Source organism: Carassius gibelio, chromosome B8 (assembly GCF_023724105.1).
Source record: "Carassius gibelio isolate Cgi1373 ecotype wild population from Czech Republic chromosome B8, carGib1.2-hapl.c, whole genome shotgun sequence".
Classification (NCBI taxonomy): domain Eukaryota; kingdom Metazoa; phylum Chordata; class Actinopteri; order Cypriniformes; family Cyprinidae; genus Carassius; species Carassius gibelio.
In genome coordinates, this window is record NC_068403.1 from 19,961,960 (window position 1) to 19,979,874 (window position 17,915).

The 17,915-nt window shown below is 38.2% G+C and overlaps 1 protein-coding gene across 1 annotated transcript in view; it reads left to right on the forward strand.

Moving 5' to 3' along the window:
* LOC127964073 (globoside alpha-1,3-N-acetylgalactosaminyltransferase 1) overlaps window positions 1-7,940 on the forward strand; it is a 42,130-nt gene extending 34,190 nt beyond the window's left edge. The window contains exon 9 of the mRNA XM_052564230.1: window positions 6,243-7,940. Within this exon, the coding sequence (XP_052420190.1) occupies window positions 6,243-6,454 (212 nt within the window). The 3' untranslated portion in view covers window positions 6,455-7,940. The remainder of the gene's footprint in view (window positions 1-6,242) is intronic.
* Window positions 7,941-17,915: the final 9,975 nt, after the last annotated feature.

Sequence of the window (17,915 nt, forward strand, 5' to 3'; positions counted from 1 at the left end):
TACTGACCAGTCTGAGTGAGCTCTGTGTAGGAATGGATGGGTGAGAAGGAAGGGGATGAGGAGGAATGGGTTTCTGGGTTTCAGGGTTTCAGCTGTCTGGTTCATTGAATCAGTTCTGGCCTTTTTAGCGTGCCATGTCTTTCCATCATGGAGAAACTTCTGTCTCTAGTGACACCTTCCCTCTGACTTTCTTGCCTCTTTTGATGAATCTTGTCACCTCCAATTGTGCAGATTTCTGGGCAGACTCCAACAGGTGAAGGTTTCTCACAGGTTACACACTGCTTTGTGTGAGACACCTAAAAAGCATATTAATGGCTCACTGATTGAACTATAATAATCTTGATGCCATTTTGAAGTGAGAAGAAAGCCTTTGAGATAGAACACAGGAACATATCAAAACAAAAACCATGAGATAGGTTCTTTTAAGCAGGTGCAAATGGTACTTTAGGTCTCAGGTGTCTGGAGGTCTCATGTCATAAAGTGGTCCCATTTTAAAACAGCCATTACCACTGTGATGGAGTTTAATGGTGATGGAAATTAAGAATGATTACACTGTTCATTCAGGAATCTTTATAAGCAAGCCACATATGTAGATCCAAGGTTTCTAAGAAGTGACTTAGAAGATGATTTAGAATTTTTCTATAATGGAAATTCTAAATTCTTTGTAACAGGTGTGTGTCTGTGAATGGGTATCTGATATGCAGGCTAAAATACAGTTGATGGTTTGGTAAAAAAATTAAAATAAATGTATGATTGACTAATAGAACAGGCACTTCACATTTAACCATTTTGGTAAAGTTTTTAGTGAAGCTCTCTGGCTTGTCAACCACCCTAATAACAATCAGAAAGATTCAATATTTTAAATTGTAAGTTTTGTTTGTCGGGTTCAAAATTAACACCATTAATCTGTGACTAGACGTGGAAATTACAGTGTTGTTCCATGAGTTTGCAGTGCAGACAGTTGTAAATATCATATTTGTTGTGTGTCTCTTTATGTCTGTCATTATGGGATTAATAATATTGTGAGGCTATGTGGTTCTGTCAGTCTGAAGATGGACAACAGATTTTTAGTGGGGTATGTTTGTAATCTAAGCCATCATTGTCTTCTGTAATGTGTAGTGTACAGGAAAAGTGAGTCGCTGGCTGAGGACTCACTCTTGGCTACGGTCAGGTTACATATTGAACATGTCAAAGAAATGAAACCAAAGACACTGTAAAAAAAATGAACAAGCTATTTACTTTTGTTTTAAAAAAGGTAACAATTAGGGGTGGAACGGAAAGTGGAACTTTTTCACGGTTCGGTATTGCTATGTTAATGGAAAAACTATATTAAAAAAAGAAAAAGGATATTCTATCTAACTACAAGCCTCAGCACAAATAAATACAATAGAGGAAAGATGCAAGTCAAATGAACAGTGATTTAAAAGAAATGTGGGGGGTGTCTATAGATTTCTGCATAACATTCTTAAAGATGGTATTCTTGTGTTCATGTGACCGAATATTATCTGCATGCACAATAATAATAATAATAAACACAATATGCTACAGTGCAAGGGTTTTCAATCAGGGGTTCAGGACCAAAGCAAAGGGGTTCACAAAATAATTTATTCCATATTTTCCATATTTTTTCCGTATTTTAAAATGTTGATGTGCTGAATTATTCAAAAGTAATTTAAATAATGTAATGTCAAAAAGACTAAGCAAAATGTAAACCCATAAAAGCAGGGACTTACAGGTTTCTATAAATAGTTTTCAGCGTTGGGAAGGTTACTTTGGAAATGTAATAGGTTACAGATTACAAGTTACCCTATTTAAAATGTAAAATATTTAACCCTATTTAAAATGTATTAGTGTGACTTTTTTAATTACTTTATTAAAATAAAGTAACTAATTACTTTTGGGTACTTTTTGATTACTATTGATTACTGAATTTCTAATGAATGTTTATTTGCAACTGTTAATCATCTTCAACCATTTACATCATGCAGGTTTAACCAGTAGTGCTCAATACTGTCAGACTTACACCATCCTTCATCACTTGAATTAAGATGATCACATTTGAACACATCCACCACACAATCAGACTTTAGTACTGCCTTTTACTTTAATGAGATTGATCTGAAGTTCTATGCAGATTTAAAATCTAAATAAATAGTTATAGATACTTTTTTTTAAACCAAATCTTTGCATAACTGCAGGCATCTAACTGCATCTAACAATGGTTTGGGGAAAAATAGTAAAAAATAAAATAAAATAAAAATAAAAGCATATACATCAACTCAAATAAGGTTATCTAATAAGCATGTGTCCTATTATGTGTACTAAACTCCTGAAACATTGGTGTCTTTTTGAAACACTGCTGTCTCTTTGTATATGATATGATGATAGTTTCTCAAAATAAGTAAAAAATGCTCATGAAGTGACTCAGAGCAGTTCTAGAGATTAATTTCCATGAGGGGCGGACTGGGAAAAAAAATAGGCTGGGAAATCTCACACTCATACACCCACAACCCATTCTGAAACATGGACAACCCAATTGTTTTATGGACTTGACATGAAAAAGATTTGAATCCTTAGGTTGGGGGACTTGCAACGTAATTAAGAGTTCTCTCCTGAACTGCACCTTCACTACCATTATCCATCCATCTCTGTCATGACTTTAATACTAATAAGATTTTTATTTGACTTTTACCATGTTTTGTAAGTGCATTTTTGTTTTTTGGGAAAATGAATTACCACTTGTATTTATTTTTACTACAAATTCCATGGTTAAACCACGGTTAGTGCCATTCCATAGGCTACATTCATTTTCCAAGGGTTGTGTTTTTGTATGCACTAGCTCCCCCTAACCCTATGATAAAATATGATGATTTGTCTGCTAAATTACTACTGTAACATTACAATAGATAATAATGACTTCGTTTATACAGTATTTCGAGTGAGTGTGAGCAAGGTGCTGCTGCTGCTGCTTGATTAAGTAAACAAACACAAAACTACATTAGCATATTTACAGATGAAACAGACCTGCCCCTGAAACCCTGAACAGAAGTGTCGCTTCTCTGCTCCAGCTGTGCGCTTACACAGTTCACTCCGGTCTCTCGCTCTCTCTCTCTCATTGATTACTCGGAGTCTGATCCAAACCGTTCGGCGGATGCGCAGAGAGCGCACGAGCCCAACCATTGCCAGTAACGACTGATTTATTAGAGATTTAATTATCGAATGGCGGATTCGGAAATAATCGCTTTAGTATATTCGGCCTGCAACTATACAATAACAATATTAAATTAGAGGGCCAAATCGTCTGCCAGGCCACCGGGAACAGAACACCGGTTCTCCCGATGTCCAGTCAGCGCCTGATTTCCACAGACACGAAGAATATGAATCGCCATCAGCTCCGCGTCATCCACACGAGCGCGACTTGAGCACTATATTAAACAACTTTCAGACCCTGTTGTCTTTTTTTCGAAAAGAGTTTACATACTTAGAAACACATTATCGCGGGAAGTAGCAGTGCTGGGGGTCCAGTGTTAAAAAATAAAGAATGAACAATATTCAATTAATTATATTAATTTGTATATTCATTAAAAATTCTTTGAAAAAAGTAGCCTAATCGTACAATGACAAGAGGCAACGGTTAAATAGCTATGAGTTATGTTGAATCAAATAAATTCATTTCTACTGATTAAACGTATCAAACTGGCTTAAAATATAATTTGACATGGTTTTTGGATTATATTATAAACTGCACCATGTATCTGCCATAGTATACACAAATTAAGATTTTTTTTTTTCTGATCTTTAACCCTAGGTCTTCCCTGTTCCAGAAATAAAATTAATGTTTTAGGTCGATTCAATATTACTCTTAATAAAGCACACACACAACGCTAATGAAAACGTCTCATATACATAACATTTCATGAACGGAACAAATAAGACTAACCGCGTTAATTGTAACAAATAATTGTAAGGTTTTTGGATTTTCCCCTTACTTTGAATAAATCGAAAAAATATATAGGCTACAATAAAATAGTAGCCTACAATGACAAATTCACCAGTATTAAACTGAACTTTTATAAGGATTTTCCCCCCCGCGTTTAACACAAAGCAGCCTATTAGCCTATGGATTTCCCCTTATGAAAACGACCGTAGGTTGTTGTTTAGGCCTATTATCTTGGCAAATTCGCATATCTATAGATATATATATAGCCTATATACATATACATATATATATATATATATATATATATATATATATATATATATATATATATATATATATATATATATATATATATGGCTTTGGATCCGTAATCATAATCATAGTGTCAGTCTTCTTGCATCTTGTAGCTACCCATCACCTGGCCAGCTCAAAAATACTTTTCCGCGTCTGACAAACCTAGCGACTCTTTTTGCGCAGGGTTCTCTCTCAGCGTCTTTTATATCCAGTGCGCGGCGTAGGAACGGCACATTCAGTTTCCAACATAATTTCCAAGCAACTGTCGCTCACTTAGGCTACTGTTTGGAATAAATATGAAATATGAACACACAGTAGTTCATATGTTAATATGCACGTAGTTTGTTACTCAGACGCAGGCAGCACTGCATGAAACAATAATATAGCCAAAACCTGAGCATACAGTCGTTCTTTAGTTTAGGCTAAATTTATGTTGGTTTTATCAGGATTTCAGTGTTATGGTTACTTGTGTTTAGTTACTACAGTATTTATAGAAAATATGTAAATGGAAACAGATTTATTGGGCATTATTTAGTTATTGCAGTGTGACAGTTTAGATAGCAGAGAAGATCTGAAATACCAGAACTTGTGTGAACGAAACTTGATGCAATGACGTCATAAATATGCTAATTATTTTGAGACGTCACCCGCTGCCACAAGTCTCACAAAATCTTGTTGAAAACATCGACACACCTGCTACTATTAATGTACATGCTCATATTCATGAACAAATGCACACACATCATTATCAAATTAAACTGAGCATCTATTTTAGCAGGTGACGACCCTGAGTGCATGTGTTGTTCTGTTGATTTGAGAAGTTTGCAATAATTGATTTTTTTTTTCTTTTTTTTTTTTTTACTGTTTAAAGCTGCAGTCAGCAGATAACTGAACAAGGCATCATCAAGTGAGTAATGATCACATTCAATTACAATCAAACACACACAACATAAACAAATTCATGTGTAAAAGTTTGACTTTATTTCAATCAGGCCAAAATGGAGGAAAAAGATCATTGAATTGCTTTCATCACCAGGGTAAGTAAAACTTAATCTTCTTAAAAGTGACTATTTTTAAGTTGATCTGGATATTTTAAAAGGAATATACTGTTCAAGTAAAAAAAAAAAAAAAAAACATTATTGGTTCATGTGGTTCTGATCAGATGACAACTGAGAGTTAAATGAGGTCTTCAGTCCATTGATGGAAGTAAAAAACAAACAAACAAGCAAAAACACTTCTAAATCCATGTTTTTAATGTGTATCAATTTAATGAACCAATAAAATGTATTTTGTTCTATCTGCTTATACATTTTTATTGCAGGTTGTTGTACAACAAGCCGAGTGTGGTGGCTGGGTGAGTAATATGCTTTTACCAGTCTGTTGTTACTAAATATAATGGATGGAATGATTACAGTGCTGTATTTGTGTTTTTAATGAAGTCGGACAGATGTTGCTTCTGTGTCACCATGGTCAGCTCCAATCATTTGGGAGGGAACCTTTGACTCCACACTGATCGACTCCATCTACAAACAACAAAATCTCACCATAGCAACCACTGTCTTTGCTTTGGGAAAGTAAGTCTTCAGGATACCTTTCATCTTGTATTAAGAATTCTCATTTTGTCCTTGTTTCTGGAAATATTAATCATTAAAGGATAAATTAACTATAATGAATTTGTTTTCTCTGTTTGTTAGATACACACGTTTTGTCAAAGATTTTCTGGAGTCAGCAGAACAACATTATTTTGTTGGATTTCGAGTGCATTACTACTTGTTTACAGATCAACCAGAATCAATTCCTGAAGTGAAGATGGGTGAAAACCGTAGTTTGACAATTGAAAAGGTTCCGACTATGAATCGATGGCAGGAAATCAGTATGAACAGGATGGAAAAAATAGAAAAACTAATAGAGAATGAATTATTCAATGAGGCAGATTATATTTTCTGCCTTGACATAGATGGAAAGTTCTATGGCCGGTGGGGTGCAGAGACTTTGGGTCGTCTGGTAGGTGTGTTACATCCTTGGCTCTTTAATGTTCCAAGAAATCAATTCACATATGAGCGCAGGCCAGAATCTAAAGCATACATTCCCGTTGAGGAGGGTGATTATTATTACGCTGGTGCTGCATTTGGTGGCTTTTTGGAGGATGTACATCTTCTCACCAAAACCTGCAGGGAGCATCTGAAAAATGATGCTGAAAACTCTACTGAGGCGGTATGACAAGAGGAGTCTCACTTGAACAAGTTTTTCCTTTTGAACAAACCTAGTAAACTGCTGTCTCCTGAATATATGTGGAGGGACGTCAATGAAAAATCTGCCTTAATAAAAATAGTTCGCTACACTAATGTACCTAAAAACTATGCTGAAGTTCGTCCAAACCCGTAACAACTGTTGCCAATACTCAGCTACACGTAAATGTTGTGTTCTCACAGTCCTCCCATTACATATTGTGAATCTGTTAACAGGTAATACTGGCAACAGTGAAGATGACATCTGCCACCAAGAAGTGAATAATCACTGAAAAGTACAGATGTTTATGAGCACAATGTAGCATCAGAAACAATATCTAACAAAATATTTTAGAATGAACAAACACGATATCTTATAAAAACACAATGCTAAAAATAAAATAAATAGATTTTCGAGACAGAAGACAGAGGTATATTTTAGGGGTCAATATCGCTATATAGTGCTTTTCAACCCTCACAATGTTTTTAATTTCTCAGTCGCGCTATGAAATATAATAAATAGTAAACACTCAAATACCATAGAAACATATTAGCTGAGCTCCACACACATTATTTGTAGATAATTATGGGCCATTATTCAAAGCATACAGTAAACCATAAGATATATCCACCCTTTCATGGACATATATATTAATTTTAAAATATGTTTTCATTGCAAAATTAAGATGCTAATTATATTTCCTGATAGGTATGATGTCCCTTTCCTAAACTGGGTTATCAAAAAAACATTATAATAATGAAAAATAATATAAATATAGCTGCAAGCAGCATTTACCGGGGTTCAAGCATATTAAGGCCTTTGAGGTGGTCTTGGCCAACCTGGATGTATGGCTGACAGTTAAACGCATCCAAAATGAAGAATAGGCTCACATACACACAAACTAAAATTAAATGATTAAACTAGTATATCAATACTCTACAAGCATATTCTCACAGACTCATATACACACAAAGACACACACATACACAGCTATATATACAGTACACACATTTTGTTTCAGGTATAGATATTTTAAATAAGTAATAGGTGATACAAAACTTATTGCAAGTCTTCTCTTTTTAGAGTTTAGATGTCATTTTCAGGTTTAACTGTAATCATAATCTGGCAAAAGTGTAAAAACTGATATATCTGTATGAACAAAATTGTTAGCTTTGAATCAATGAGATTTAAAGTGTTACAACAGTGATTTTATAATGTTTAAGCATTCAAATGAATCCAAAAGGAAATCTATGAAAAAAAGTACTGTTTCAGAGTTTAATAAGACCATTAGTGGTCTTCCGCTGCCATCTAGTGGTTATACATTGCAATTTCTCATACATCACTTTGTTTAACCTTTATTACAATTAAAGTGTTATATTTTCCCCCAATCTCTTTAAAATTTTGCATGCTTCTTTAGAATAAAATTATGCATTATTTTACACAGTTTTGAGACTTTGTGGGCTTTCTTTTGTTATTTATAGGTCTTTGGGTACACTATGTAAAGCACATATTATAAAATGACGGCTATATAGTTGTCCAAATGCAAATGTTCAACATTTTTTGATAATTATTGAGAGAGTCTAGAGAATTGTACTACTTTTATTGATCTTCAGACAAAACTCTTGGACTAGTTTACAAAAGTAGTTTTTATTTATTTATTTATTTATTTATTTTTTTAATCTTGAATATTTAATTAACATATTTATTGACAACATTGGTCCCAAAGGTAAAGTTGTCCAGAATGAGATGATCTATCATATGATATGAAGATCTAGTGTTTGTGTGAATATATGAGCATTTTCAACTAATTTGAGGCCATTTACCATGTGTTTTTGAGACCTTTTCTACGGTTATACCGCCACCTATGGTCCGATCTCCATGAAAATTTGCATGCTTGTTAAGAGTCGTTTGCTACATGTTTTCACAAAGTTTCATAAAGTTTTGAGTTTTCATTTAGGTTTTATAAGCTTTTGGGTATATTTGGGCATGCCTCTTTTAAAAATTACCCAGTTATAGATAACCAAAGGACAAATTTCAATTTCAATTTCAATTATTATTATTTTTTTTTATAATTACTTATGGCAAAAAAATATAAATAAATAAATCCCTCTATGACAGTGTGTGAACCTGGAGTTACGTAGACATATGCCCTGTTTGTTCTGTTCTCGCACTAGGCGCGCTGCATTCTGATTGGATCGGATATCATACTGTGGGAGGTCAGGGCCGAGGAAAATCGTGCTATAAAGCGATTTAGAAATTGTGCACGCTCACATTGTGATTTTATGACGGTATCTATTAATTGCACAGCCCTAGAATGGACTGGAAAGACTTCACGTGCACACTTACCATAGCATGGATTTTCAAATACCGTTCTAAGGAGGGGCTCTCGTGGCACTCTGATAGAGCAGCTCATAGATGGAATGTTGCATCCCAAAACAGTATGATTGAGAGTCATCAACTCGATCTATGGAAACAATACTGGAGCACTCCGGGAAAAAAAAAAGAAAACTCATATGAGAGGAGAACTCCGAGCTCAGAGTAGCGCGTTCATAGGCGACCCTTTTTTGGAAAAAGGGGAGCACTACTAAATTACCCAGGAATCACCCAAATAGACCCTCATGTTGAGGGAAGCGACTGGCTGAATGGAGCCCAAGAACATGATACCGGATACCAGAACATGAAGCCGGATGGCTGGTGTTGGCGAGTGTTTAGTAAACACTGTAACTGAGCACTGCAAAGGAAACTCACAGAGTTTGTTATTAGACACGTAACTACCAGCAATTTAATACATATACGTATATACAGAGAGGGTTACATTTACTCACCCAACCTCCTGCGCTGGAGCCAGGCTCAAGAGGCGCCTCCTTTTAGTCTGGACCATCAGTCAGGTGGTTGCTATGAACATAGAACCATAAAAACATTAAAGGTCCAGCATAGGAGACTGTTATGCGAGAGGTTTCCACCTAACCTCGATCAGGTGGAGAGCTGGTGGTTACAGGGGAATTAGGAAGGGGAGGATAAAAGCAGAAGTTAACCCTCTTAAGTCGATTAACGCATATACGCGTTATGAGGCTATTTTCTCCTGATAACCTCTTAGACTCCAGAGGTTAAAAATCCCCAAAGGGAACGAGTAGATGTCACGGTGTCTGATCTGTGCTTCCCCGGGTGTTCACTATTGGTCTCACTTCCCCATAGGCACTTCACCGCAGGCACTACATTTCCAACTAGCTTTGTCCCTTCATCACAGTTAATTGCACACCTGTTATTGCACTCAGCTGTCTCCACTTCCTTCGTTATACTGTCTATAAATACCAGTCTTTCTCTTTCTGTTTTCATGGAGTCCTTATTTTCCGTCACCTGGTTTTCTCACGTTCCCTTGTGTTCTCTAGTTTCTTGTTTGTTTTGTTTTTGTTTTTGTTTTCATGGTTATCTGATTACCCATTAAATACACTGCTCTTGGATCTCTCGTCTCCTGTGTCCTATCGTTACAGAAGGACTCCATCAAGATCAGATGCAGCGGTGTGGGATTTTTTGTCCATTCCCCAGCCAGATTCCTAAAATTAATCAAAAGGGGAATGAGGTGGGTGGTGTGGCACAAGAGTTCTGGACCTTGGCGGTAGGATTGGGATATAATGATACTTTTTCAACGTCTGTCTGGACAACCCTGTGCCGGAGAGGGAAATCTGTACCTGCATACTGTACCTGCAACATTGGTCTCAGTGGGATACCCCAGTCACACCTGTCTCTCCAGGCGGGATGGCCGACTCTAGACCGGGGTCTACAGACAGGAGGACCGCACAAGGTGGTCGTCAGCCCAGCGCCACAGCGCAAGGTGGCTGCCGGCCCAGCACCAATGCACAAGATAGCCGCCAGTCCAGTGCCTCGGCACAAGATGACAGCCACAGCTGACCCTCCAGAGTCGAGTCAGGTTCCCGTTGATCCTCCAGAGTCGAGTCAGGTTCCCGTTGATCCTCCAGAGTCGAGTCAGGTTCCCGTTGACCCTCCAGAGTCGAGTCAGGTTCCCGTTGATCCTCCAGAGTCGAGTCAGGTTCCCGTTGATCCTCCAGAGTCGAGTGAGTTCCCCGTTGACCCTCCAGAGTCGAGTGAGTTCCCCGTTGACCCTCCAGAGTCGAGTGAGTTCCCCGTTGACCCCCCAGAGTCGAGTCAGGTTCCCGTTGACCCCCCAGAGTCGAGTCAGGTCCCCGTTGACCCTCCAGAGCAAGTCAGGTTACCGATGACCCCCCAGAGTCAAGTCAGGTTACCGATGACCCTCCAGAGTCAGGTCAAGTCACCAGTAACACTCATGAGTTAAGCAATACCACAGTTAGACCTGAGGAGTCAAGTCAAGTCATCGTTGATCTTCATGGCCAAAGTCAAGTAACCGCTGATCTCCATGAGCAAAGTCAAGTCACCAAAGATCTTCATGAGCAAGGACAATTCACCAATGATCTTCATGAGCAAAGTCAAGTCACCGTTGATCTTCATGAGCAAAGTCATGTCACCGTTGATCTTCCTGAATCCAGTCAAAACACCATGGAGTCTCTTCACATCTATGCTGAACTACCAGAGTCTCTCAACGTCTCTGCGGAACTTCCAGAGCCTCGTCACATCTCAGCTGAACTCCCTGAGCGTTCTACTTATCCTGTCGTGGCCATGGAGGCCATCCAGGAACTCACCGCCTGCCCTGTCATGGCCATGGAGACAATCTACCATCTCTTATATAGATGGTTTCATCGGGCGCACGTGCCTGGACCTAAGTTAACTTCCGGTCTGTGTTGTGTATATCGGTCTGGCTGCGGTGCCATCTACAAACGCAGTTAAAGCCAAGGTGATGAATAGACTGAAGTTGGGCTCAGGTGGCTGTGCTGCGGGATGTGTTTCCCATACATTTATTTATTTTTGGAGACTCGCAACAATTTTAAAACTGATCGATTTTCAAAAAGGCTTCTTTTAATAAACATGAGTAACGTAACGTTACGTAACGTACTGCACGTTTAATAATAATAATTCCTTACATTTATGTTTAAATATCAAAACGAGGCACGGGTGTTTTTATATCGCTGTATTTCTGAAAGAAGACGTGCAGGTTATATGCATGATAAAGCAGCGTGTGAGCGTACCAGCTCTGCTTTGTTTACAGCTGTTACTGGGGAAACCTCTATTTCTCGCGCTTTATGTATGTGCTTTAAAACATCTCCTGCTGGCAAATAATGAATTAGCATTTTCATTAAGTCCGCCTGATCCCCACAGAAAACACATTTTGTTTGTTATCAAAAAATATCTACTCTATAGGGACTTGGCTGTTGTTATTGATTCTATTTGGAGTCTACCGGAAGTTAAGTTAGGTCCACAAAAGCGCTCACGCGCATTAACGTTTGTTTATGTTGATGCCGTTGAAACCGTCTATACAGTGTTATTATTGTGGCTGCGGTGTTTCACGTGACAAATATGACGCGTTGCCATGGAAACATTAAGGGGGGACGTTCTAAAATAACTGTCGCCCTCGAAAAATCTTACTCTCGGGAGTAAGTTAGAATATTTTAAACTTAAGTGTGATTCAGTGCCAAGGAGACTGCAGCTCTTCTAAAAAGGTATAGGACATGATCTATCATCATTACACTGTTTAAAATTTGCTAGTCTCTGGTTACCTGCAGTTGCATATGGAGTGTTTTAGGGAGCGCTGTATTTAAAAAATCTGTTGTTGCAAAGCGAGATCTCAGTGTGTATTAATCATTGATGGTGTAATAAAGTTAAGCCCCCTTAACAATTTCACATGCCCCCTCAGTAATTTTATCCTGCAGCCGGGCCTGTGTAGATTAAACTATCCAACAGTATATTTAGTAGGCAACTTTACATTTAATAACATATGTGTTCCCAGTTCAAACCCATGCCCACTTGGCCCATAAATATGCCATTCAAGACTCATATATGTGTACCCAGATCAAACCCATGCCCACTTGGCCCAAAAATATGCTATGCAGGACCCATATATGTGTTCTCAGTTCAAACCCATGCCCAATTGGCCCATGCCTGTCCCTTATGGGGCCCATGTAACCAGCTCATATGGGCTTCCTATGTAGGACTCATACTACAAAACCTACATGGGACCCGCTGATTTCACCCAGCCAAAGCCCATGCCCACACAGTAACCATGGAACCCGCAATTAACCCGTTTGGGCCCTACATGTCATTGCTGGCTGGGTGGTCTCCAGAGTGTTTGACATGTGCTTTGTGCCACTGTCCACCGCATTGTCCCTGAAGTCGCTGAGGAGGTGCTGGCCTTTCACCAAGAGACTGACCACCTGAAGACCCCAGAACACACAGAGGAAGGGCTGGGCTCAAAATGTATTTTTATTTTCTTATGTTAAGCCTAAGCTATGTTATAAATAGTTGTAAAAAGAACTTTCAGTAATGTATAGAACAACTTTTTTTTTTTTTTTATGTGTGTTAAAAATATATTTATCGGACAAGAAATATACATATAGAAGAAAGTTTTATGAAAATATTATAAGCTGCGTTAAAAAAATAAAAATGTACATAATAACTTCTATTTTATTTACATGTGAATATACAAAAAACAAAAATACAAAATTTACAAAAATCAATCTCATTTACAAATAAATGACACTACAAAAATTATGTATACAACTTATTTAATTTTTAACCACAAAAATAAAAACAATTATTGACAATATGTCTTTTAAAAATGTAAAGTGCGTGATTCTGAGATATGATAGGTGCAAAGTGTCCATCATATGTACACAATTTTTCCTGGGAAATGCATCAGCCTTCGTCGTGCCAATATGATGCAATCGGCCCTGGAAATCGGTCTTCGAAGGGTGCATTCTGAATTGGGACATCTTACGTCGTGACGCTGTGACCACACACTTCAGTTTGGAACTGCATTCATCACACTGCTGTGACGCAATCACACTTCAAATATTCCCTTCGTAAGTCTGTGCACTTCAGTTTGTGACACAGCTTTTGTGTCTTCTTGTTGGTCCTCCAACTATCCACTTCACAGGTCTTGGAGTGCCACCTGAATTGGGTTCCAGGTCATTACCCAGCCACTAACGACATGTGGGGCCCAGATGGGTTAAGTACGGGTTCCATGGTTACTGTGTGGGCATGGGCTTTGGCTGGGTGAAATCAGCGGGTCCCATGTAGGTTTTGTAGTATGAGTCCCACATAGGAAGCCCATATGAGCTGATTACATGGGCCCCATAAGGGACAGGCATGGGCCAATTGGGCATGAATTTGAACTGAGAACACAAATATGGGTCCTGCATAGCATATTTTTGGGCTAAGTGGGCATGGGTTTGATCTGGGAACACATATATGGGTCTTGAATGGCATATTTATGGTCCAAGTGGCCATGGGTTTGATCTGGGAACACATACTGTATATGGGTCTTGCATGACATATTTATGGGCCAAGTGGATATATCTTTGTTTCCAAGTGGAACGTTAAAGAACGCGACCCACACGTCTCCTGGAAATCAGTTATAATTCAACCAATCCAATGATGATTTTGAAACTCCTGAAGTGTTTCTTTTGTGTTCCATATGCATCAGATATTTAGCCAATGGTCAGTGGGCATGACTTCTGAGGCTGAGACTACTAATCCACTGGCACTTGACTCGACAGTGTGTGTGCTACATCCTTTTTACAATCTCTAGCTAAAACACTGCATTCTGTGTCAATAATGCATTAATGCGGCACTAACATATAGAGACCTCAGCTTGTAACTATTCTCTAATTAATATTTTGAAAATTATAATGCATTAAATTACTCTGTTACTAAAAAAGTAATCAAATTACTGTAATGCGTTACTAAAGCCCTTTTCACACTGTGATTCCGGCAAATAGACGGGTAATGTGTCCCGGCAATTGTTCCTGGGTCACTAGATTTTTTTTTGCGGAATATGTGCGTGCTTTCACACACAATCCGTAAAGGTCCCGTGTCGACATGTGACATCAGGGCGTGTCATGAAATGTACGAGTCAAAAATGCTAGGCACGTTATACTTTCACTGAAACTGGCAAACGATCTCGGCATCAGCGTGGAAAGTGAGGAACTAACTGATCTCTGCTTCTTTAAGTTTGCACATATTTTTTAATCGCAAATGTTGATCATCCTTCAAAACACCTGGTTAAAGAGTTGCCCGATAATGTGCATCATCACTATGACACTGTATTACATTTGGCTTTTGTTCATACAGCGCTCATTCCGGGACTGAACCCGGCAATGATCAGTCGGATCAGTCCCAGAATCAATTCCGGGACGCATGTTCGTATGTAGCAATGTTCTGGCAAATTGCCGGGTCTGACGTGCAGTGTGAAAGGGGCTTAAGTAATGCGTTACTGCCCAACATTGCTGGTGACAGGAAATGACTTGTTTCACTAACTTAAACATGCAATGTCCGATCTGCCCCAAACCTCACATGTTTGATAAGAGTCCTGGCCTGAACACATCTTAAGGCCAGTATGAATTTATAGTCATAGTGCCAACTGCTTGCAACAGGAAACGACTTGTTTTACACAAACTTTAACATGCAATGTCTCTCTGCCCCAAACATCAAATGTTTGATAAGAGTCCTGGCCTGATCAGGTCTAAAGGCCAATATTCAGTTATAATCCTAGCATCACTTGATGCCAACGGGAAATTACTTGTTTTACTCTAACTTAAACATGCAATTCATTGCTACTTGCAGCTTTAAATATTTATGGAATTGCTAATTGATTTGTTTGTTCCTTTTTTTTATTACCAACTGTTTACTTGTCTTTAATAATTTAATATTTTAAATCTATATTAGTCCATTTGTTCTTTTTTGTGGTCTTTTTGTTAAAAGCATAGCCAAAAGTTAATCTTATAGGCCTAAGTGTTCTTTAGGCTGCTGGTTTTTGCTCATGTTATTTAGCTGCAACAAAATTCTTTGTAAAAAGACAATAATTGTTTGACATTTACATTTTTTACTTTTTTTTTATTGGATTTTTTAACTTACTGGAATTGTAACCAGGAATCAATAAGAATCAGAATCGTTAAGCAGAATCGCAATAGGAATCGGCTAAAGCGACGCATGCATTTAAACTCAAGGGTGTTCGGATAATGTAGTCTCTGCTCTCGGTGGGACCAATTAGGCGTGCATTGTGAAGGGCGCTCTGAAAAGCAGCAGCGCAGGCAAAAAATTAAAACCTCTTTTAAAACAGACGTCCAAATGAGTGTCAGTACACTAAAAGCACGTTCTGGGCACACGCAAAGGTGGCGGTACGCTCAAGAGCTATAAAGTTATTTGGAAGTGGCGGTACTGAGTACCGGTGTGTACCGGCCCACTTAAAGCACTGCTAACATAAGTAAATTACAGGAATTTTTTTTCAACAGCATGCATATTGGAAGCTGTTATTCTTCCTACTCTTGATGTGTACCAGACAAATGAATGATGTTGCAGTTTCGTCTGAGCTTCAATTGTAACTGCCAGTATCTCTGTTACTGCTACCAGGTTTGTGAGGCTGTTGCAATGTTGGAACAGGATGAGTAGATCACATCCATTCTTTCTTGGGTAACGAAGATGCTGTAGTATCTCTGGCAATATATGTGGCTTAACTGGGTCGATATAATGATGGTAATACTCCTCCATCCCAGAAAGACAAATGGCCTTGCTGTGAGTGTGCAAAATCTGAAGAAGGGGTGACAGGTTTTAAAGTTTTGGCTCATGTGCACAATGACTCGTGGAGCCTAAACGAGTACATATCCCCGACATTCATCTCTCCCCGATGATGCACTTGTCAAATGTGACTCTCTTAGCTGCACCTATGGTGAAGTCCATCTTTTGACCCACCTCTACGTGGACCTTATCAACATTAGCGGGCATCATCCAGTAGGCTGGAAAATCAGTGAAAGTCTTGGTCCCCCGTATCTGGACTGCTGCTTCGATTTTAATCTGCTATGCCAACCATGCATACAGTGTGCACACTCTACTTGGCCACTGGAGCTGAGGATCCCTCTTGGCTTGAGTGGAGGTTCATTAAAGCATTGAGAATGCAAAACCTCTGATATATAGAAAATACTAAGGTAAGTACAAAATAAATAATTAATAAGACAAATATATCTAATCAACAGGCCTCACACTAGATAAATAGACACACACTCGCACACCATAAACACACACCAGGGCTGTGTAATTATTCACACGTGCAGATGACAGCACTTTATGTCTCCAGGTAACTGATGGGAAGGAAGATACTGATACAGACACACAAGTACTACAGCCAAGTACAAACACAGATCTTCGTTACTGGGTCAACAGTTTTGTGATTGTTGTGTGGACAGAGAAAGAATATGCTGTGGTTCGGGTCTTATTAGATGAGGACTACTGGACAACACTTCTAAAGAGGGCATAGGAGTTCTTCCACAAAGTTTCAGTACCTGAGCTTGTCTTGTTACTATACTCAACAAGCCTCCACAAAAACACCTGTTTCAACAGAGTTACAGCCATCTCTCAAAAAAGCAAGAACACAGGCAAATGAGAACATGCAAAGACTCTGGTGCATTTGCAAAGGGCCTGAAGACCTGGATGACATGGTGGCTTGTGACAGTGAAAACTGTGCAGTCCAGTGGTTCCACCTCAGCTGTGTGTGGGACTCAATCAGGCACCTTCAGAAACATGGCTTTGTACCTCCTGTACACACTGACACATTGGATCACAAGTGTGTTTTTTGTGCTCATAGTTGTCTTTTGAATGACTTCGTTTTAATAATTGTATTTCTATTTACCTTTTTTTCCCACTTTTTTTTTTGCATTATTTATGTTCTTGATACGTGACAGTTACACTATTACATGTTACACCTGTTGTATTTGCACAACAGTTACACTGAACTTCTAAATTTAATTGTTTATTTAATTGTCTGTTTAATTGTATTTGTTTTAAAATTAACTTGCATTTATACATGTTCTTGATACATGAAGGTTACACTGTTGTTACACGTTACTCCTGTTGTATTAGCACTACAAGTGCACTGAACGTATAAATTACTTTTTTTTTCTATTTAACTTTTTTACTTATTGCCTTTCCTGTGGTCTTGATACTTGTTTACCTAATTACCTTTTATGTGTTACACTGCCCCTTTACTTGTTTTATGTGTTACTGTAAACTACAAATTTACCTCAGTATGTTATGATGCACAAATAAAGAGATACAGAATTGATACATTTTGCCATTTATTATTACAACAGGTGGTATGCAATATGCATAACGATGATAATGCAGGAAATGTTGTTCATGCATAGGTACTGTATATCAATCTAAGGCTTTAAAATCGGTTGATTACATCCAAAATAAAAGTTTTTTATATAATGTACATGTGTGTATATTTCAGAAATATTGACATGTATGTGTATACAATATATACACACGTATGCCAGTGTATTTATATATACACTTAACTGACATGACC